General features: G+C 31.9%; 2 protein-coding genes across 3 annotated transcripts; both read left to right on the forward strand.

Annotated features, from left to right (window-relative positions):
- The first annotated feature begins 332 nt into the window (after positions 1–332).
- On the forward strand, positions 333–1,657 carry LOC121219237 (transcription factor MYB123). Of its 2 annotated transcripts, XM_041097031.1 has the most exons (4): positions 333–622; positions 713–842; positions 936–1,063; positions 1,190–1,657. In XM_041097031.1, the coding sequence occupies exons 1-4, from the start codon at positions 490–492 to the stop codon at positions 1,546–1,548; spliced, it is 750 nt and encodes a 249-aa protein (XP_040952965.1). In that variant the 5' UTR covers positions 333–489; the 3' UTR covers positions 1,549–1,657. The 2 variants fall into 2 exon arrangements, with proteins under 2 accessions (XP_040952965.1, XP_040952964.1); XM_041097030.1 differs by having other exon boundaries at positions 339–622; positions 936–1,657.
- An 11,562-nt stretch (positions 1,658–13,219) lies between these two features.
- Positions 13,220–14,679, forward strand: LOC107941298 (transcription factor MYB123). Its single transcript, XM_016874856.2, has 3 exons — positions 13,220–13,600; positions 13,686–13,815; positions 13,936–14,679. The coding sequence occupies exons 1-3, from the start codon at positions 13,423–13,425 to the stop codon at positions 14,507–14,509; spliced, it is 882 nt and encodes a 293-aa protein (XP_016730345.1). The 5' UTR covers positions 13,220–13,422; the 3' UTR covers positions 14,510–14,679.
- Positions 14,680–21,616: the final 6,937 nt, after the last annotated feature.

Genomic DNA, 21,616 nt, shown 5'->3' on the forward strand with positions numbered 1-21,616 from the left:
TGCCAAACATGCTTGTAAAAAGGCCCTAAATTAACAAATGATTTGGGACTTCATCGTGTGTGCCACTTGCCATTCACTGTGCAACATATCATACTCCTATAGACTATGCTTTACTCATTTTGCCATGCTACTTCATTACGTATTATTATTTTTATCATAATCTAGGTGATAATGATTAATCATACAATGTATTTTATTTTCATAAGTAGAGATTAAATCTTTAATCATAAGATTAACAGATGAAGTCAACAATTAATATACAACCTCTCTAAAGAATATTTAGATATTCTTTTCTCAAAAAAAAACTTATTAAAATTTTAAAAATCTTATTAGACGCGATAACTTAGTGCAATTCACCACCGTGTATGTATATATATGTGTGTATACATATATACATGCACACAGAAAGACTATGGGCTATAAAAGGGGAAAGGTCCTCTTCCATTAAAATGGTTTTAAGGTAGAGGGAGAGAGAGACAAAAGAGCGATATGGGGAGGAGTCCATCTTGCCCCAAGGAAGGACTCAACAAAGGAGCTTGGACTGCATTGGAGGATAAATTACTTGCATCATATATTAAAGCTCATGGGGAAGGCAAATGGAGCGACCTCTCCAGGAGAGCTGGTATATATATATAAAACCCCAAAGTGAAATTATTGTAATTAAGCTTTTCAATTGATGCCTTTTGATGGTTTATTATCCCCCAAAATGAAGGTTTGAAAAGATGTGGCAAAAGTTGCAGACTTAGATGGCTGAATTATCTTAGACCAGATATCAAAAGAGGCAACATCTCCCGTGATGAAGAAGAACTCATTATCAGACTCCATAATCTTCTTGGAAACAGGTTGTTAATCTCTCTCTCCCCTTCTTTTTTACAATGGGAATCGAAATTAAGAGGTACTGAGTTCCTTACTGCTCATTGTGTGATGCTGTGCAGGTGGTCGTTAATAGCTGGAAGGTTACCGGGGCGAACAGATAACGAAATCAAGAACTACTGGAACACTGTTTTGAGAAAGAGAGCCAAAGGTCAAGCATCCATTGGAACTCCTCCAAGCAAATCTACACATAAAATGCTATCAACCGAGTCTGGAGACTGTGAACCCTTGCGTTCGCCCCGGGCTACGAAAGCAAAAATCAAAGTGATTCTAACTAAAGCCACTAGGTCCAGCAGCAAGGTCAGGATCCCAACACAGCTACCTGCAGCTCAACATACTGATAAGCTTCGAGATGGTCAGCTTAACTCAACAAATAATAATCAAGAAATGAGTGGAAATATTGCAACAGTGGAAGCTCACAATGGAACCCAAGTGCTTGATTCGTTGTACAGTGATGGTGGCGGCACAGATTTGTTAAATGAGCAGCTAAAGGAAAGGGATGTTGAATTTGAGGAGAACCCTATGCAACCCTTAGCCTTTGATGAGGCAATGTTTAAGAATTGGACCGTAAATCCTTGTCTTAATGGCAATGACGCCATGGATTTTGATTCTTTGGCCCTTTTGCTCGAGACGGATGAATTTAGCTTTTGTAGGAATATCAATTTCCAAACATAGGGTGGAAATTAATCAATATTGGTTGTATCTATTCTTAGAGAAAATACTGCTACTTTGCTTGTTGAAAGCTGCATATAATAAACTCATCAACGAGTATGGTTAATCCTGACCTTGATGTTTTTAGAATTCTTCATCCATTTGATCTTTGGAAGTTTTTGTTTTTAACTTAAGCGAATCACGCGTTTCTGAATTTGTCTTTATATCATACGGAGCCGACATTTATCCAAGATGATGGGGTGCTAAGTCAATAATTGCTTTTGCATTTGAGTTTTTTTTTGAACTTTTTGATGTAATTAGATTTTGTATTTAATTAAGGTGATTAAGATGAATGTATTTAGGAAGTAGTCATTTAATTAAGATGTATGAATGTATTAGATCAAAGAGCCATGTTACTGTATGTATGTACGAAATTTAAAGTTATTTAGAACATCTGGTAAAAGTATCATGGAGGCTCCTGTATTAAGAGTTAGATTGCATTTTACTTTTTCTACTCAAAAAAATAAATAAGTTAGTCCCTGTACATTAAATTCAAGGGCAAATTAATCCTTTCTATTAAAAATTTCATTTATTGATGTGTCATGTGTATCTCATGCTAATGTAAATAGACGAAATTTTTAACAAAATGGCTAATTTACTCTTTGATTTAATATACAGTGGCTAATTTACTAATTTTTTAGTAAAAAGAGCAAAATAAAATCCGACTCCTAATACAGGGATCTGCATAATACTTTTACCTGAAACATCTATATAAAAGATTGTAAGTAATGAAGTCATAGTGCGAAAGAAAGCTAGAAGTATATATAAATTTAATATTCCATTTTCACATCAACTTAGATTTTCTCCAACAATTATCTAATGTATTTTTAGAATTCGAGGACATCAAAAGATCGAATTTTGGTGTCCATAGGATTGAGTTTTTGCTAATTGTTTGATATGGTGTATTTTTGCTTCGTGGTGTTTGATTGAGGTTGCGTTGGTTTTACCTTTTGTGATGTATCTTTGGGAATTGTACTGGATTGACAGTGTTTGTCACTTTTATTTTAATATAATAAACGTTTTACCCAGAAAAAAAACTGATTGATATACCATGCTTTAAGATTCGATTAAAAATTTAATTTTTAAATCTTTAATTCGATTAAAAATAAAACCTCCTTGAAAAATATAAGATTAGTAGATAGCAATAAGTAAGGGTTGTATTCACGTAGACTAATGGTAATTTTATTTCTTTAATAAAAATAAGATAAGGGGGTTTAAAATTTAAAACTAAAATTAAACAGTGTGATTTTGATGGAATTTGATATTATATTATTTCTGAATTATTATTCTTTGTTAAAAATGATACATGATCATTGAAAGGGAAAAGAAAGGCTAGAGTGGACGACAAGTGACGCGAGCTTTTGGTTTGTATCTCTATGACCCGAGACTATTCTAGTTATTGCATATTAATGACATTTTGCATTATATAATATTGAAGTGAGTTCTTAATGGTTATTGAGTTGAAATGCTATGACTGAAATTGAATATCGAGACAGGGACTAAATTGAATAGAATAGAAAGTTGTATGACTTAACTGATATAGGAAATTGGTTTGAAATTGAGTTGTATTTTGTTATGTTATATGATAAAATAATGAACTGATTCTGAATTCAGAATGATGAGATGTGAATTGAACTATGTTATGAAATTGGAAATTGGTTATTCTATTAATTGTATTGGTCTATACTTTTATTTATCCAATGATGCACTTACATATCAGTATATTTTCTTCAGTATATCGTATGATGCACTTACATGCCATTATATTTGCTTCGGTATATACTGGCATTGAAGACTAAATGTTTTACTATACTAATTAGAAAAAGGCCACATCATCATTTCCATTAACCCTTTAACTGAGAGTAACCAAAACATTAATAATCTAAAACGTTAATGATGAAATTGAAAGTTTTTAGTTTAGTGACTAAAACAGAAACACACTAATAGTTTGGTGACTAATTGTATAGTTTACCCTTTTTTTAAGTTGGGCTTGACAACCATATTAACTTTTTTACTTAATAGAAAATTGTTGAATATAATAAGTAGATAACATATGTTGAAACTATTAAGTTGATTTTATTTTTCAAAGTCTTATTTTTGAAATAAATTATTTCCTCATTTCATTAAAAATTAAAAATTAAAATATTATGTTTAACTTTTATCAAAAGCAAAATAAATAATATCATATTAATAAGAATAAAATTATGAAATAATGAATTTTCAAAAATAAAGATTTATTCAGCTCTTAATTTTATATCAAACAATTTTGTAATATAAAAATAGTATTTAATTTTTTTAGTTTATCAAATATACCCTTAATTAATTAAGACTTTTCATATTCAAGTATCAATTAGGTTAAAAAAGTTTTAAGTACTAAAAATATAAATTATCCAATTTAAATGTGAATGTATATTAATAATTATTTTTTATTATAGAAAAAAAAAACTTTATCCCCTGTTTCAAACTTGTGGACTTAAACTTTTGTATTTGGCTTCAAAAGTTCACACATATTATGAATCTTTATTTGTCTATAAAATCCAGTCATTGACTCTGTCACTATACTAATATAGCACGTGTTTGACTGATTCTTACGACTCTCTTGTGGCAATAATGGCATGTGGTGGGGTTTTTTTTTTTTTTTTGTCTTACACTCGATTTTATTTAAAAGTTTTAATATTAAAATCTAATTTTGAAAAAATAAAATCTCAAATTTGAAAAGTAAATTTGGGTGCAATGCGTTTAGTTTATTTTTTATCTCACGTTACAATATTACATCTCACCGCCATCATTATTTTTATATTAATCACAGGTAAATACACAGTCAATTCAAACCATCCTACGTTTATTCCCTTAAAAATGTTACACTTTTTATTATATTAGTATTCATAAAATTATTATAAACAAAAATCTTAATTTTTAGACATGGTGTCTCGAAACGTCCCCCTGCAACACAATCTTTTCATAAAGTGTAGATCGGCCTATTCGAGATTTAATTTGGATTTTCCTTTTTGATAAAATAATAATCTGTTTAAATTTTAAAACATGGGAGCCTCCCCCATGTGAAGATAAAATATGCTTGAAACACTGAACACAAAACACAAACATGTCATATTGGTCCAGCCCAAAACACACAATGCAATCAATGCCTTTGACAGCATTTAATTGGCGAAAGACTCGAAGAATCTCCCAATCTTTTTAATTTAAATAGTTTTTTTTTTATCAATTTTCGAAATTAGAAAATTTTACTCTTTGATTTCTAATTTTTAATTTTTGAATTTGATGGTAGGATGATTAAGGGTGGAGTTTAGATAGGCAGTGCGTTTACCTGCGGTTGGTATAAAAATAGCGGTAGCGGTGAGATTAGATATTGTAGCGTGATACAAAAAATAAACTAAACACATCACACCACACTCAATCGACCATCCAAATCATTTTATCTACCCTTTCCATTTTTACTTTGTAATGTCTTCGAAGCTCTAGAATATCAGCTAATTTGAGAAGATATTTTTACGGAGTCAGGCAATTTTGGGTTGAATTATCTTCTTATAAATCGTAAAGATTTATGTTACTTAAAAATTTATTTAAGATATTTAAGTAATAAGACTTGTAAAACTAAATATTTAATTGCGAGAATATAATAGTCATAATAAACAGGTAGTTGATTGCATCCCGCGCATCAAGAGCCACTCACTCCTTGGTTTGGATCCTATAGATGATAGAATTTGGTTCCAAGTGTTCGATATTTCACGAACATTCTTCTTGTAATTATCACCTTTGTACACAAACTCAGATTGAGCCAACCCTTGAGTTGTCGGTATGAACTGTCTCGATCTATACTGTCTCAATACAAGTAGATGGTGTATCCAATAGCTCCCCATATCCCGAGTAGAGGGACCCAATCGAAATCTCCACATCGTACAAAATCTCATCAAGGATCATTCAGGGAGCCCTCCATTCAATGTCTTCTTCTTGGAGACATTGGAGAATTGTCATCCATTTTTCCTCCAAAATGTCATCTTGCCTTGGAGTAGCTACGAGTTCTTTCAACGGAGAGTAGTTCTTAGAGAATACTCGTTAAAAGACATTTTCTACCTTCCAAAAGTGGCTGTGAAACCAAACTAGCAAGAGTTGTGCATATTCGATAAATCTTCATTCACCCGCTCTACAGCATGCACTCAAAGATCTGAAAGTTTCGGCCAAAATTACTAGGACAGGAGTGACCCTTTTGTCAAGCCGGTCAAATAGATCTGAAACTACATCATCTATGTGTCCTAGTGCTTTGGGGAAGATGACCAACCCGTAAATACTCAAGGCGAAGACATCGACCTTTTTCTTCGTATCTGGATGTGCCAAGATCAAATCCCGCAAACTTTTCCAATGGATGCATTTACTATCTCCTTTTTGTTTAATCCGGGCCGCAACCCATTGCTCACTCATCCCCGTAATACTAATTAGCTTCTTTAAGAAAGTCGAGACGTTGGCGGCTTTAGAATAAGCTTTGTCGTCTTGGATTCTCGGGCAACGGAGCAGAGCTGTGTACTCTTCTAAGGTGGGCACCAAAGCTACCTTCCCAAAAGTGAAGCAGTTATATGAAAGATTCCAATATTAGGTGAGAGCTCGAAATAAGTGCTTATCTACTTTGACATCGAGTAAATAACTACAGTAAAATAAGTGCTTGGTTGCGTCACTCCATTGGTCTCATACTTCTTTCAACTCTTGGAGATTATTCTGAGTCACACTGATGCGAGTGAAATCTCATAATTCTGACATGTATCCCTCTGTTAGGCTGTCATATTTCTCTTATTGTGTCTTCTTAGACCATATCCGGACGGCCTCATTGTCTTCCACTTTATCAAGAAATCCCTTTTCCATTACAAGTTATTCTATTTAGCAACTGAACGTGAATCAACACCCTTTTTTATGATGAAAATGCAATGCAATGCAATCACAGTCAAACAAAACAAAACAAGTCAGTACATTTTATAGAAAACTAGAATTTAAAACAAGCATGAAATAATAAATAGAGCACCTATTCGGGTGACCATTAGGAGTTTGGTGTGGTTCTACCTAGGGTAGGCTTTTAGGGTTCATTATATGTGGTTCGATTCTAAAGTAAGGGTACTTGAACCAATAGATTCCTCGATCCTCACCTATTATAGGCTCATACGGACCGAGTTTAGTTCAAGGGAATACACAAAAAGAGACTTTTAAATCAATAAAACAAGATATATTAGATCGCTATACAACCCAAGATATCCAAAACATGAAAGATAAAATGCAATAAAAGGATCGTAAATTTAAACTAAATCATCAATTTTAGGCGAAAAGACCAAAAAGTAATCAACTCGTGGTTTGACTCTCTTATGATGAAATTTTCCCAGTGGAGTCGCCAAGCTATCGAAACCTTTTTTTAAAATTGACTTTTGAAATCGAATTTTGGTTTTAAAACAAATGAAAATGGGAGTCGCCACCAATCCTTTTTATTTAGGTGTGATCGAATCACCTCGTAATTCAATCATTTTAATAAAAGTTTAAATTTACTAAAACGATGATTCTTGGTCTACACAATCCAGAAAACGGGTTCGGGAGTCGGTTACGCACGAGGAAGGATTAGAACCCTCGTTACGCCCAAAATTAGTACCTAGTTGATTACTCAAGGTCCTAGTATCGAAAATTAAAAATTTGAAGAGAATTTAAAACGCGACCCCACTTTGCATCATGTTATTTTTAATTAAAATCACTTGAGTAAATCAAAATGTATGTAAAAGACTCTCTTATCTTAAGGTAACAAAAGGTCATATCTCGTAAGTTAGGATACGACATCTCGAATCCTCGAAAATAAGCTTGCCCTTTATTTAAATTACTATTTAATTCTCATATGTTTTAATTTTAAAAGGAATATTCGATTATCTAGGTTTAAAAAGAAAGTCGAACCCCGTAAGTGTAACACCCCCTACCCGTTTCCGTCGCCGGAATAGGATACGAGGCATTACCAGATTTTATTGATTTTTTTTCAATATAACCCATTTATAAACATCAAATCTTCCCTGCAAATTTTAAACCGAGACCAATCCGACACAATCAATCCATTTCAATATATTTTCAAGATAGATTTATAATATTCATAAGATAATCTCATCACATACCAAAACTAAAATTTGTTAGCCATACCAATGGCTAACTATACATTCATTTCACATTAACATATACTTTACTAGCTTATACATGCCATTGATTTCCAAAATAAAGTTTCTTTATATACCGAGATCTTGAGGTTGATAGTGTGATGCGTCTCCGACCAAATCCGACCTCTGAGCTCTTAACACTACAGAACAGGGGAAAAAGAAACAGGATAAGCACTTTGTGCTTAGTAAGCTCATGTAATAAGAATTATACTTACCTAATATTTTCAATACAACGCAATAAATATTCATACATCCATTCAATACATTATTCCCCTATCATGCACAAACTCAACATTCAAATTAGTCCAATAATTTCTATGTATCAATAATTTATACCATGATTGATGAGCTCATCAATTCCATGATTTCCATTTCCTTGTTATTTTTCCATATTTATCCCGTTGAATTTCTCGAAATTTCGATAGATTTTCAGAGGTACACCTAAGTGTACAAATCCGGGTCCGTCAATTCATATTCATGTGCGCACATTTCCATTTCAGAGAGCACACTCCCGCGAACCTCATCCTTACAGCGGGATTACCAGTCCAGGCTAAGTCCCCTGTAATATAAACTCATAGAGTATTGTCGGGATTACCAGTCCAGGCTAAATCCCCTGCAACGACAATTACTCTAATGAGCTTGGATCTGAATTACCAGTCCAGGCAAAATTCAGACCCCAATTTGGATTACTCGTCCGGGCTAAATCCATTTTCCACATATTCTTCGGGAGGGCTATATCGGGATAGGATCACCCGTCCGGGCTAGATCCTTTTTACCGTCAATTCCTTTTCAGAGATCCATCGAATTTTCCTTTCATTCAACCGGGATTTATTTTCTCTTTTCATCAAGAATATCAATAATTCATCATGAATATCAATACTTCATCAATTATCATACAATAAACATCCAAATCATATTCACATCAATAACAAACATTTCAAGCATTTATGAATATAATTCAGATTTACACGAACTTACCTCGACACTTGTTCGTAACCAAAATCTACTAATCCCAAACTTTTTCTTTTCCTCGATCTTGCTTCGTATTTGAATTTTCCAGATCTAAATAAATAAAATTAATCATTAATCTAATACTTTTCATGTTCATATGTAACATTCTCTATAATTCTATTATTATTTGTAGTGCATTCAAAGCTGCCTCACTGAGTCACAGTCACTAAATTATTTATATCTTGAGCTACGGAACTCAAAATTAAGATCCGTTAATTTTACCTGAAACTAGACTCACATATATTCTTACCATAAAATTTTCAGAATTTTTGGTGTAGCCAAAAAGTACAGTTTATTCTTTAAAGTTTCACCTGTTTCACTGTTCGACAGTTCTGACCCTTCTTCACTAAAAATTAATTATCTCATTGTACAGAATTTGGATGATGTTTCCATTTGTTTCTTCTGAAAATAGACTAATTAAGGATTCTAACCATATAAATTATAACTTATATTCATTTTTTTACAATTTTTAATGATTTTCCAAAGTCAGAACAGGGGAACCTGAATTCATTCTGACCTTGTCTCACAAAATCTATTATATCTCATGATTTACAATTCCATTGCTTACACTATTTCTTCTATATGAAACTAGACTCAATAAGCTTTAATACCATATTTTTTTCATCCTCTAATTCGATTTCTAAAATTTATGGTGATTTTTCAAAGTTAGAGTACTGCTGCTGTCCAAAACTGTTTTAGTGTATGATGTTAATTACCATTTTTCCCTAAACTTTCAATAAATGATAATTTCATCCCTGCTCAATTAACCTCTCAATTGAGCTAATTCTTCTCAATTAACACTTTATCCCATCACTTTAAACTACTTTATAACCTTTGTAAATCAGAATTTCAGCACTAGACTTTGATTCCAAACATTTTCATAATTAGGTCCTACAAAACATTTCTATTGAAATTACCTAATAAAATCATCTCACAAACAAGTTAAAACTTCAATTTCATGCTATTTCATCATAAACTTCCAGCACATATTCATAGCAACTTTCAACTTCATCCATAAAATCAAAAACTAATGAATTTAGTAATAGGACCTAGTTGTAAAAGTCTTAGAAACACAAAAATTACAAGAAAAAGGCAAGGATTAACTCACTTGGTGCAAAAATTATGAAAAACCAGCTTGAAGAAACCCTTATGACGTTTTTGGCTGATGAGAATGCAGAAAAATAAAGAGAAATCTAGATAATGCCAATTTAGTCCTAACTTTTAAAGCAAATTTTGCAATATTCCAATTTTTCCCTTAATTCTTCAATTCTCCTGATTTTGGGTTATTTTCAATTTATGTCCCTCCTCATTTAACAATTGGGCTATTTAATCCTTCTAGTAACTTTTACACCTTTTTCAATTTAGTCCTTTTCACTTAATTGACTACCCAAACATTAAAATTTTCTAACGAAATTTTAATACCATATTACTAACACTTCATAAATATTTATAAAAATATTTTTGACTCAGTTTTACGAGATCAAAGTCTCGATATCTTATTTTTACTCAATTTCTTCTATAATTTCTTTTTCTAGCTAACCACTAAATCGGTAAAATTTTTCTATCGATATTTTCATACGATTTTTCATATCATATCAATATTCATGCAAAAATATTAAAATAAATTTCTCTTTAAATCGGATTTGTGGTTACGAAACCACTATTCCGATAACCTTGAATTTGGGCCATTACAATAAGTTAGGGCACAACCTTTTCGAATCTCTAAAAACGGTACATTGCCTTAATTTGGAAATTTTCCTTTTTATGCATCGAGTAAAAAAGTTAATGTAACATTTAAAATGATATATATTTAGTTTATTTGGGTATGGTATAAAAACGGACAAATACGTTTAAATACAACACTTGACAAAAATACTAGCACAATAAAGTAATATAGTAACGAGTAAAAAAAGGAACATATGACATTAAAATGATATGTAAGTAAATTAATCAATAAAATAAAAACGAACATACTATGCTAATGAATGATGATAATACAACAATAATGATAGTAAAATAACAATTTAATAATGATAATAGCAATAATTATACTAGTCAACCTTATAATATTAACATGAATAATAATAATAATAAAGAATAATGTGTAATACGATGAAAATATAAACATCATGAAAACAAGACAAGGGCAAAGAAATAATAATTAAATAAATAATAATAATAATGAAAAATTGGAATTAAAATAAAATAAAGGGCATAAATTGTAAAAAAAACAATAATTAAAGAAATAATAATAATAATGAAAAATTCAAATTAAATAAATAAAGGATAAAATTGGAATTAAAATAAAATTAAGGGCATAAATTGTAAAAATTAAATAGATAAATAAGTAAATAACGAAAATAAAAATTATAAAAGATTTAAATTAAATAAACCGAGGAATAAATTAGAATTTAGAATGAAATTAAACGCATAAATTTAAATAAAATAAGTAAATAAAATACTAAAATAAAAATAAAAAAATAAAAAAGACACTAAATGGTCGAAGGACTGAAATAAAAAAAACTTAAATGGATAAATTAAAAAAGAAAAGGCTGGAAAACACCAAAAAAACCCCGTTTTGAGCACTTCGACTTCCAGAGTCTGAATCTGGGTGAATATTACCCAAAAATCCTTCAAAAACTGAATGAAACTCCAAAAACTTTCGGTTTTTTCTTTTGGGTTTCAAAAGCCCTAAAAATCACCAAATCCTCCATCCACGGTGGCGGAGTACAAATGTTCAGTAAGTTTTTTTGAAACATTTCTCTATTTTTTATGCATTTTTATAAAATATATATAAAAAAATAAAATAAGTAATAAAATCACCTTAAATATAAGTATCTGATTTTATTTTTTTGATTGCTTCTTTCTTTTATCTGTTTTTCGATTGCCTTTTTTTTCTTTCTTTTCGAAAAAAAGGCCCCCTTACATCTGTTTTTTCTTAGGCTTTTATAGCTGATTACATATTATTTTTTATTCTTTCTACTATTTTGTACTACTACTTGCGTGTGTTGCTTCTTCTTCTTGCAGGCGACGGTGGCAGAGGAGTGGTTGATGGTAGCAGAGGCTAGGAGCAGTGGCAGCATTAGGCTAGGGTGCGGCTAGGGTTTTCTGTTTCTGTTTAGGTTTTGGGCCTGTTGGGCTGCTAGGGTTTTTTTTATTATTTGGGCCTACTTTTTTTTTTGTAATTGAGCTACCCTTGTAATTTGGACTTGGACGGTTGTTTATTATTTATTATTTTTATTTTGGTTTTATTTATTATTTATTTTTTGTATTTGGGTTTCTGTTTGGGTCTGGACGAAATTGGCCCATTACAGTTGATGAAGTGCATTACCATCAATTCTTTAATTAACATTTCATATTGCTTTCTCACTTTTCTCTCGTTGCTAGATACTAACAATCAATAGCTATCCAACCTAATTTTATGTTGGCTTAGGGGCGTAAAAAGCCCTTAAACTTTTTTAAAAAAAGTAATTAAGTCTGTGTTTTGTTTTTTTGTACTCATATGGGTACTTGAACTTTCAAAATGCATAAAAAAGCCTTCAAACTTTTTCAAAAAAGCAATTAAGCCCTACTTTTTTTTTTTTGCACTCAATTGGGTACTTGAATTTTCAAAATACATCAAAAAAACCCTCAAATTTTTTCAAAAAAAAACAATTAAGCCCCTGCTTTTATTAAAAATTATAAAAAATTATAAAAAATTTAAAATAAATAAAATTTATATATATTATTAAATTTTAATAAAAAATTCAAATATTAAAATTTTATTAAAAATTAAAAAAATTGTAAAAAATATAAAAAATGTAAAATTTTATAAAAAATGTAAAAAATTATAAAATATATAGAAATATAAAAAAAAATATGAAATGTTAGAAAGCCGTAAGAAAATTATACAAAATGTAAAGAAATATAAATTTCGTAAAAAGATTATAAAAATTATCATACCAAAAGGAACATTTTATAATTTTTCTATAACTTCTATTAATTTTTATTTTTTTATCATTTTTCGCCACATGTTACGCTGTGTTGCGACACATGATGACTTTAATTGAAAAAAATTAGGAGTTGTTAATTTTTTTATGGTTTTTACAAAATTTTACAATTTTTATAAAAACATTTTCTAATTTTTATTGAAATTTAATAATTTTGCTAAAATTTATTATTTATTATAATTTTTTTTCTAATTTTTAATAAGAGCAAGGGCTTAATTGCATTTTTGAAAATTTTTTGAGTCTTTTTTATGTATTTTAAAAGTTTAAGTTCCCAATTCAGTAAAAAAATACAGGGTATTAATTGTTTTTTTTTTTAAAATTGAGGGCCTTTTTTTATACATTTTGAAAGTTGAATTACTAAATTGAGTGTTAAAAAAAGAAAGACTTTAATTGCTTTTTTTTTTAATTGAGGACATTTTACACCCCTTAAATCTTTTATGTTTTTTTTTTTGGTCTTAAAAATGATATTTCTGAACATCATATCTAATACCAGGATAACAAGAACAAATAAACTTGCCTAATGAGGTTCACAGCGATGATATGGCGAACCACACAATTATTAGGTGTTAGTTTGACTGCAACTTGAGGTGTTAGTTTCTCGTTCTTTTATCTTGGTGGGGATATAAAACGGGGAATAGTCCTCTTCCATTTTTATGGATTTGTATAAACAAAGGGAGAGAGTGGGAGAAATTAGAAGTATGGGGAAGAGTTCATGTTGCTCCAAAGAAGGACTTAAAAAAGGAGCTTGGACTGATTGGGAAGATAAAATACTTGCATCATATATTAATGTTCATGGGGAAGGCAAATGGAGAAACCTCCCCAAGAGAGCTGGTATCTATATAAGACCCCAAAGTGAAATTATTGTAATTAAGCTTTTCACTTCATGCCTTTTGATCGTTTATCTCCGAAAATGCAGGTTTGAAAAGATGTTGCAGAAGTTGCAGACTTAGATGGGTGAATTATCTTAGACCAGACATCAAAAGAGGCAACATCTCCCATGATGAAGAAGAACTCATTATCAGACTCCATAATCTTCTTGGGAACAGGTTTCTAATCTCTCTCTCTCTCATTTATTATTTTTTCATCCCGACTCCGACTTTTAATAAACCCAAGATCTTGTTTAATGGGTATAAAGCTTTTTACCACTCGTTATTTGATGTTGGTAGATGGTCTTTAATAGCCGGAAGGCTACCGGGGCGAACAGACAATGAAATCAAGAACTATTGGAATTCTACTTTGAGCAAGAGAACCAAAGCTCAAGCATCCATTAAATATCCTCGTTCAAGTAATTTTACACATAAAACGATACCAATCGAGTCTAAACTCAAGGAATCATCGAAAAGATCAGCGATTCAGACTAAAGCCATTGGGTGTAGCAGCAAGGTCATGGTCCCAACACAGCCACCTACAAGTCAAGGTATTGATAAGCTTCGAGATGGTAAACTTTACTCAACAAATAATAGTCAAGAAATGGGTGGTGACATTGCAACAGTTGAAGCTCATAATGGAACTCAAGTGCTTGATTCGTTGAACAGTGATGGCGGCTCGGTTTTGTTGAGCTTTGAAATCAATGAACTGCGGAAAGCAAGCGATGGAAATTTCGAGGAGAACCGTATGCAGCTGTTACCCTTTGATGAGGCAATGTTTGAGGATTGGACCACGTACCCTTATCTTAATGACAATGCCGCCACAGGTTGGGACTCTTTGGCCTTTCTGATTGACACTAACGACTGGCCATGATGGTGAAATAAGAAATTCTGCAGTATTAGTTTCCAAAACTATGGCGAATTTATTATTCATTGGCTGCATCTTAAATTAAGTATGCTACTTTGCTTGTTACGAGCTATTATTGAATAATAAACTCATCAGCGAGTAGTGTCGCTAGACTTTATCATTCCCTACCATTTTGTCGAAGCCTACTTTAGATAAGAAATATTAAATTTAAATTTGACTCAATTCGATCAATTCTTATTATTATTTTAGATTGTTTATATAAAAATAAATTTAAAAAACATAATACATCAGATGCACTAAAAACATCAAAATAAATATTCCACAACAAATTAAAAATACATTAAAAAAAGTTTTTATATTTAAATAACACTAATATAGTTACAACTTAGCAAGTAAATACCTCTAAAAGAGTAGCAAAATTAACAATAAAAAATAGTTATATAATATCCAAAAAATAACAAAAAATAGTAGCAATATAATAGTAAAATATAGCAAAACAACAACATACCAACAACAAAACAACAACAAACAACAATAGGGAAAATTTGTTAAATTCGACCCGAGTTGAAAAGTTTGACCCTAGCCCCGACCCATTTAGAAAATGAATTTTATTTTTTTGTCTAAATTTATTTTTTGAGCCTAAATTTTTACCTAAACTCTCAAACTTTTCGAATAAACCTTTAGACTTAAACAAGTGATCCAACCCATCATTAGGTGTAAATATGATTAATGCTGACCTTGATGCTTTTAATATTGTTCATCCTTTTGCTCTTTAAAAGTTTTTGTTTTTAACTCAAGCGAAAGACACGTGTGTTTAAATCCATTTCCATCTCAAATCTAAGCCCATATTTATTTAAGTTGATGGATAGATAATAGTATGTGTAAAATAATAAAATGTCGGTAATGACAATATATCGTAAAAAAAAAGAGAAATAAAAATAAAGAACACACAGGTCTTTACGTGGAAACCCTTTCGGGAAAAAAAAACCACGGGTAGAGAAGAAGAAAATTTACTATGTCGAATTCGAATGACTACAAGATGAGTAGACGTCTATTTATAGGCTTGTAAAACCATATTCTAATAGGAGTGTAGTAAGATTGAAACATCTTATTCTAATCAATATCACATAGATGAAGTTTAATAAGGTTTAAAATACCTTATTCTAAAATAAAATAAAAAGAAGTGTAGTTCTATATGGATTTTACTTTAAAAAGAAGTGTAGTTCTATATGGATTTTACTTTTATTTTATTTTACCACTGTATTTTATTTAAATAAGGATTCGGGTCACTTAATTCTAACAATCTCCACCTTGACACAAATTCTCAGTGAACAAGTTCTTCATTGCGAACTCTCAACGAACAAGTTCTTCATTGCGAACTCTCAACGAACAAGTTCTCCACCTCTTCCATAAAACCCCTTAAGGGTTTAACTTCAACAATAAACACCAACCAAGTCTAAGCAATGCTCAAACTTGGTTATAAGAAGCGACTTAGTCATCATATCTGTAGGATTTTCATGAGTACTAATTTTGCTCACAATAATATCACCACGACCAATAATCTCACGAAAAAAATGATACTGAACATCAATGTGTTTTATTCTCTCATGATACATTTGATCTTTTGTAAGAAAGATGGCACTCTAACTGTCACAAAATACTGTACTGATTTGAAGGTATTCATTGAGTTCACTAAAAAGTCCTTCAACCAAATAGCTTCTTTACAAGCTTCAGTAATCGCAATGTACTCAGCTTCAGTGGTAGACAAAGCAACTGTGGTTTGCAAAGTGACTTTCCAATTGATTGACAACCTCCAATTGTAAATATATAACCTGTAAAAGATCTTCTTCTATCAAGGTTTCTAGCACAATCAACATCAAATCTTTCATCTCAAATTTTTCACTTAGTTGGGCTTTAACCTTTCTTATCTCTCATTTATCTTTCGTTGCTATCAACATATCACCAACATAAAGGAGTATATACACAAAAGAACCGTCACTGTTTTTCTTAAAGTAAACACAACTGTCAAAGCTACTTCTTTTGAAATCATGAGAAGTTATAAATGAATCAAACTTCTTGTACCACAATCCTGGTGACTATTTCAAATCGTAAAGAGACTTTTTCAGTAAGCAAACATAGTCCTCTTTTTCTGAGACTGTAAAACCCTCTGTTTGTTGCATGTAAATATTCTCCTCAAGTTCTACATGCAAAAATGCAGTTTTTACATGTAACTGCTCAAGCTCCAAATCATGCATGACCATAATACCAAGCAAAGTTCGAATATAACTATGCTTCACAACTGTGGAGAACACATCAGTGAAGTCCATTCCTGGAATTTGATTGTAACCCTTTGCAACAAGTGATAACACTCTAGAATAACGTATTTTTATGTATTAATTATGTATTTATTCTGAGTATGATCCTGCTAATTTGAGCTATTTATGATATTTTATCTCATAGGGACTAAATTTGAGGCAAAAGCAAAAGCAAAATTAAGGGCCAAAAGCGTGAATTTAGAGATAAAATAGGCTAATGTGCGACACAAGGAAAAGTTGGTGCCAAAAGTACAAGTATGGAGGACACAAGGGTTGAAATGCCAAAAAAAGAGATTTTATTCTATTAAATTCTATTTTAATTATATTAGAATAATTAATATTGAGATAATTATTAAGGATTATTTTTAGGATTTTATTTTATCTTTATTTATCTTCAATTAAATGTATTTATCTTTTAGGAATTTAAGTAGGATTAGACTATCTTCCTTAGCACTATAAATAAGGGGTGAAGTGACTCAAAAGGGGATCCCATCTTTTTCTTGTAAACACTCTCTCCACAAAAATCTAGGCTTTTGTTCTTTTCGTATTTCTTTTCAATAAAATCTTTATTTTTATTTTATTTATTTTCTTTTCTACCACAACCATGAGCCACTAAACCCATCTAGCCGAAGGTTGTCAAAAATCCCCAAAAGGGTTCATGAGGCTTAGAATCCGTACTTAGCCTCCTCGCTGAGTATTCATTGTTTCTCCGCACTACGGGGCTGACGCTTCCATCCATGTCCCTAAAGAAGTAAGCTTTTCAACGTATGCAAAGGCGGCCGCTTTGTATGTTTTGGGAAGGTTGTACAGTCAGTTCGTTAGCTTACTGCGTCAGAGGTTGGCAAGCCCAAGAGACAAAATGGCTTGGGATTCACCATTGAGAAGTGTTGATCGAGCATAAGACGATCCCACAGAAGCGACTGTTGGTTAGAGTCAGATTCCACCACATTGTAAGTCTAAATCATTGGAGCTGGTAGTCGTAGGCGTCTTCTTCCACTATAACTGGCTTATTCGGTTTGGGAATGATCATCTAAAAGTTGAGGATTGAACCTAAGACGGAACGAGATAACTGGAGGCTGGAATCTCCCATAAGAATTTCCTTTCTCTCAACTCTATTTTTAATTGCTTTAATTTTCGATTCAATATTCTTAATTCTGTTTTTATTTTATTATTCGTTTCCAGATCCAACCCTTTAATTCTGTTATTGTTTTTATTTTTTTTCAGGAACGTAGGTTGTCTTGGGCAAGACTCTACCCAGGATTCTACAAAACAATATATTGTGCAAATCCAGTCCCTGAGGACTTGACCCTACTTCCCTTTTACTATTCTTTTTCATTATTTATTAGGGATAGGATATTTTTAGTGCTTTCAATGACCGCATCAACAAGCCTTGCTTTATATCTGGGTTCTTCAACTCCTAGAGTCCCTTCTTTCTTTTTAAACACCCATTTAAAACGAACAACCTTTTTACCTTTAAGAAGTTTCACAAGATCCAGTGTTTTGTTTTTATGGAGTGATCCCATCTCTTGTTGCATAGCAAACATCTACTTTTTTAGTCTTCACAGCTAACCGCCTCAGAATAACTAAATGACTCTTAGTTTGCATCTATATCTTTAGTCACATTTTAAGCATAAGTAACTAGATCAACCTCGACATACTTCTTTGGAGGTTTAATTTCTCTTCTAGTTCTATTTTTTGATATAAAGTATTGTGGGGAAGAAGCAACTCTATTTTGAATTTTTGTACTGGCTTGAGGAGTCGACCCTGTTGTAGATTCTGGATTAATCTGATGCTCCACCTGCTTTTGATTTTCTTTACTGGAAGAGTATTTAAGAGATAAGTTAGGTAGCATAGCAGTTTCATAAAAAACATCTCTGCTAATCACAACTTTTCTATTTTCAGGACACCATAACTTATACACTTTTACACCAGCTTTATAACCAAGAAAAATACATTTAATGGATCTTAGTTCCAATTTTTCATTATCAACATGAACATAAGCAGGACACCCAAAGATCTTTAAATCAGAATAGTCAACAGGATTACCAGACCATAACTCTTGTGGAGTCTTTTTCTCAATGGCAACAGATGGAGATTGGTTGATAAAAAAATATGCAGTAGAGGCTACTTCAGCCCAAAACGACTTTGGTAAGTTGGCATTTGACAACATACATCGAACCTTTTCCATGATCATTCTGTTCATTTGTTCTGTAACGCCGTTTTGCTGTAGAGTATGACGAACTGTCAAGTGTCTCACGATCCTTTCTGACTTGCACAGTTTATTAAACTCATCAGAACAGAACTCTAAGCCATTGTCTGTGCGGAGGTATTTTATTTGTTTTCCCAACTATTTTTCAATCATAGTTTTCCAAGACTTAAATGTGAAAAACACATCGTTTTTCTAATTCTAAAAGAACACCCAAACTTTTTTAGAAAAATCATTAATGAAAGTTAGCATATAAATAGCTCCACTTCTCAAATGTACTCTGGATGGCCCCCACAGATCAGAATGAATATACTCTAACATTCCCTTCATGTTATGATTTCCATTGGTGAATCGAACTCTCTTTTGTTTCCCAAAACTGCAGTGCTCACAAAACTTCAGCTTGTAAATTCCTTGCCCATCGATGAGTCCTCTTTTGCTCAATTCTGCCATGTCATTCTCACTCATATACCCTGGGCACATATGCCAAAGTTTAGTAATATCATCATCTAATAAGGAAGAGGAAATGACAACTATATCACTAGTAACAGTAGAACTCTGTAGAACATATAACTTGACAGTCTTTCTCTGCCATTTCATCACAATGAGGGAGCCTTTAGAAATCTTCAAAACCCCACTTTCAGCTGTGTATTTGTACCCTTTTAAATAAAGAGTACTCAACGAAATTAAATTTCTCTTCAATTCTGAAATATGTCGTATGTCACTTAGTGTTCTAACAACTCCATCAAATATCGTAACTTTAATTGTTCCAACACCTGTGATTTTACACGAAGTATTATTTCCCATCAAAATAACACCTTCAGACAGTATTTTGTAAGTCGTAAACCAATCCCGATTAAGACTCATGTGAAATGTTCAGCCTGAATTAATGATCCACTCCTCGCTCACTTTAGAATTGTTGACAGAAGCGACTAGAAGTTCACCATCACTGTCGTCTTCTACAACATCAGCTTCACCGAAATTTTCTGGTTGTTTTCTCTTTTGATTCGCAGCCTCCCCTTTTGATATTGTTTTGTAGCTTATAGAACTCAGATTTAATGTGTCTTTCGTCTTGTAGAAGTTATAAGTTTTACCTTTGTTTGAAGACTTCGACCTACCCTTAGATTTACCGTAAGGATTCCGTTCATGTATCCTTCTACGATCATCATCAGCATTCCGATCTTGTATCCCACGAACAATGAGACTCTCTCCCTGAGAGTTAGTTTTAACCACAAGATGCTTTATCTTATCATACGAGGTTAAAAAATCATAAACCTCAATAATTGTGAGAGACTTGCGACTACATAAAATCATGTCTCTAAAGGTTGAATAAGACGGGGCAACGAACAAAGTAGAATCAACCCTAGATCTTCCTTATCATACTGAACCTCCATGGCCTCCAAGTTTGAGAGAATTTATTTAAACACTGTTAAGTGTTCGTGCACAGACTCACCTTTCTCCAAACGATGAGCATAAAGTCGCTGCTTCATATGCAGCTTGCTGGTTGGAGTTCTCGACATACATATTTGTTTTAACCTCTTCCATAATCCAGCAGCGGTCTTCTTCTTCATCACATCCTGTAAAATTTCGTTAGATAAATGCAGATGTAACTCTGTTAACGCTTTTTGATCCTTGCGCTTCTTCTCTTCCTCCGTCAATGTCGAAGGCATCTTATCTACCCCTAGCAGGGCTTCCTCTAAGTCAATCTATGACAGAACTGCCTGCATCTTTATCTGCCACAACGTGAATCTAGTGTTGTAATCCAACAGCAAAATTTCATACTTCGAAGACGCCATTACCGTGATTGAAATGAACAACTTAGAAGCTCGGATACTAATTTGTAAAAAAATAGAATGTCGATAATGATAATACATCACAAAGAAAAGAGAAATAAAAATAAAAAACACAGATTTTTAAGTGGAAACCCTTTCGGGAAAAAAACCACGGGTAGAGGAGAAAAAAATTCACTATGTCGAATTAGAATGATTACAAGAGGAGTAGACTATGCCTATTTATAAGCTTGTAAAACCATATTCTAATAGGAGTGTGGTAAGATTGAAACAACTTATTCTAATCAATATCAAATAGATGGAGTTTAATAAGGTTTTAAAAACCATATTCTAAAATAAAATAAAAGAAGTGTAGTTCTATATGGATTTTACTTTTATTTTATTTCACCACTGTATTTTATTTAAATAAGGATTCGAGTCACTTAATTCTAACAACATGAGAGAGACTTATTAAAACGTTATGAAGTTTAATCAATTTATTGTCTAACTCTCTTGAAATTAATCACTTTTAATAACCTAACATGTTGTTAATAGTTTGCAGGTAACATATATAAAGTATACAAAATATATATAAATATATATAATTTAGGTAGTTGAGTCATTCTTACACAAAATTAAGAGTTATAATGAATGGAGGAAAATAATTTGTATTTGAAAAATGGCTAATCCAAAAGCAAGTGCTATTTCCAAAGCATCATTGATGTCATTTTTTTTACAACCAAGCATAATTGGCTCTTCAAAGTCTAATTTTAATTCTAGATAAGTGTTGTTGAAGTATCTGCTGATCTCCCATGGACAACCTATC

This window comes from Gossypium hirsutum, chromosome D07 (genome assembly GCF_007990345.1).
Source record: "Gossypium hirsutum isolate 1008001.06 chromosome D07, Gossypium_hirsutum_v2.1, whole genome shotgun sequence".
NCBI classification, from domain to species: domain Eukaryota; kingdom Viridiplantae; phylum Streptophyta; class Magnoliopsida; order Malvales; family Malvaceae; genus Gossypium; species Gossypium hirsutum.

Excerpts from the sequence above, each read along its gene's own strand:
- LOC107941298 (XM_016874856.2), top strand. The coding sequence starts at position 13,423 with ATGGATTTGTATAAACAAAGGGAGAGAGTGGGAGAAATTAGAAGTATG. Across the intron at positions 13,601-13,685 it reads AAACCTCCCCAAGAGAGCTG|GTTTGAAAAGATGTTGCAGA; the intron begins GTATCTATATAA and ends CCGAAAATGCAG. Across the intron at positions 13,816-13,935 it reads CATAATCTTCTTGGGAACAG|ATGGTCTTTAATAGCCGGAA; the intron begins GTTTCTAATCTC and ends TGATGTTGGTAG.
- LOC121219237 (XM_041097030.1), top strand. The coding sequence starts at position 490 with ATGGGGAGGAGTCCATCTTGCCCCAAGGAAGGACTCAACAAAGGAGCT. Across the intron at positions 623-712 it reads CGACCTCTCCAGGAGAGCTG|GTTTGAAAAGATGTGGCAAA; the intron begins GTATATATATAT and ends CCCAAAATGAAG. Across the intron at positions 843-935 it reads CATAATCTTCTTGGAAACAG|GTGGTCGTTAATAGCTGGAA; the intron begins GTTGTTAATCTC and ends GATGCTGTGCAG.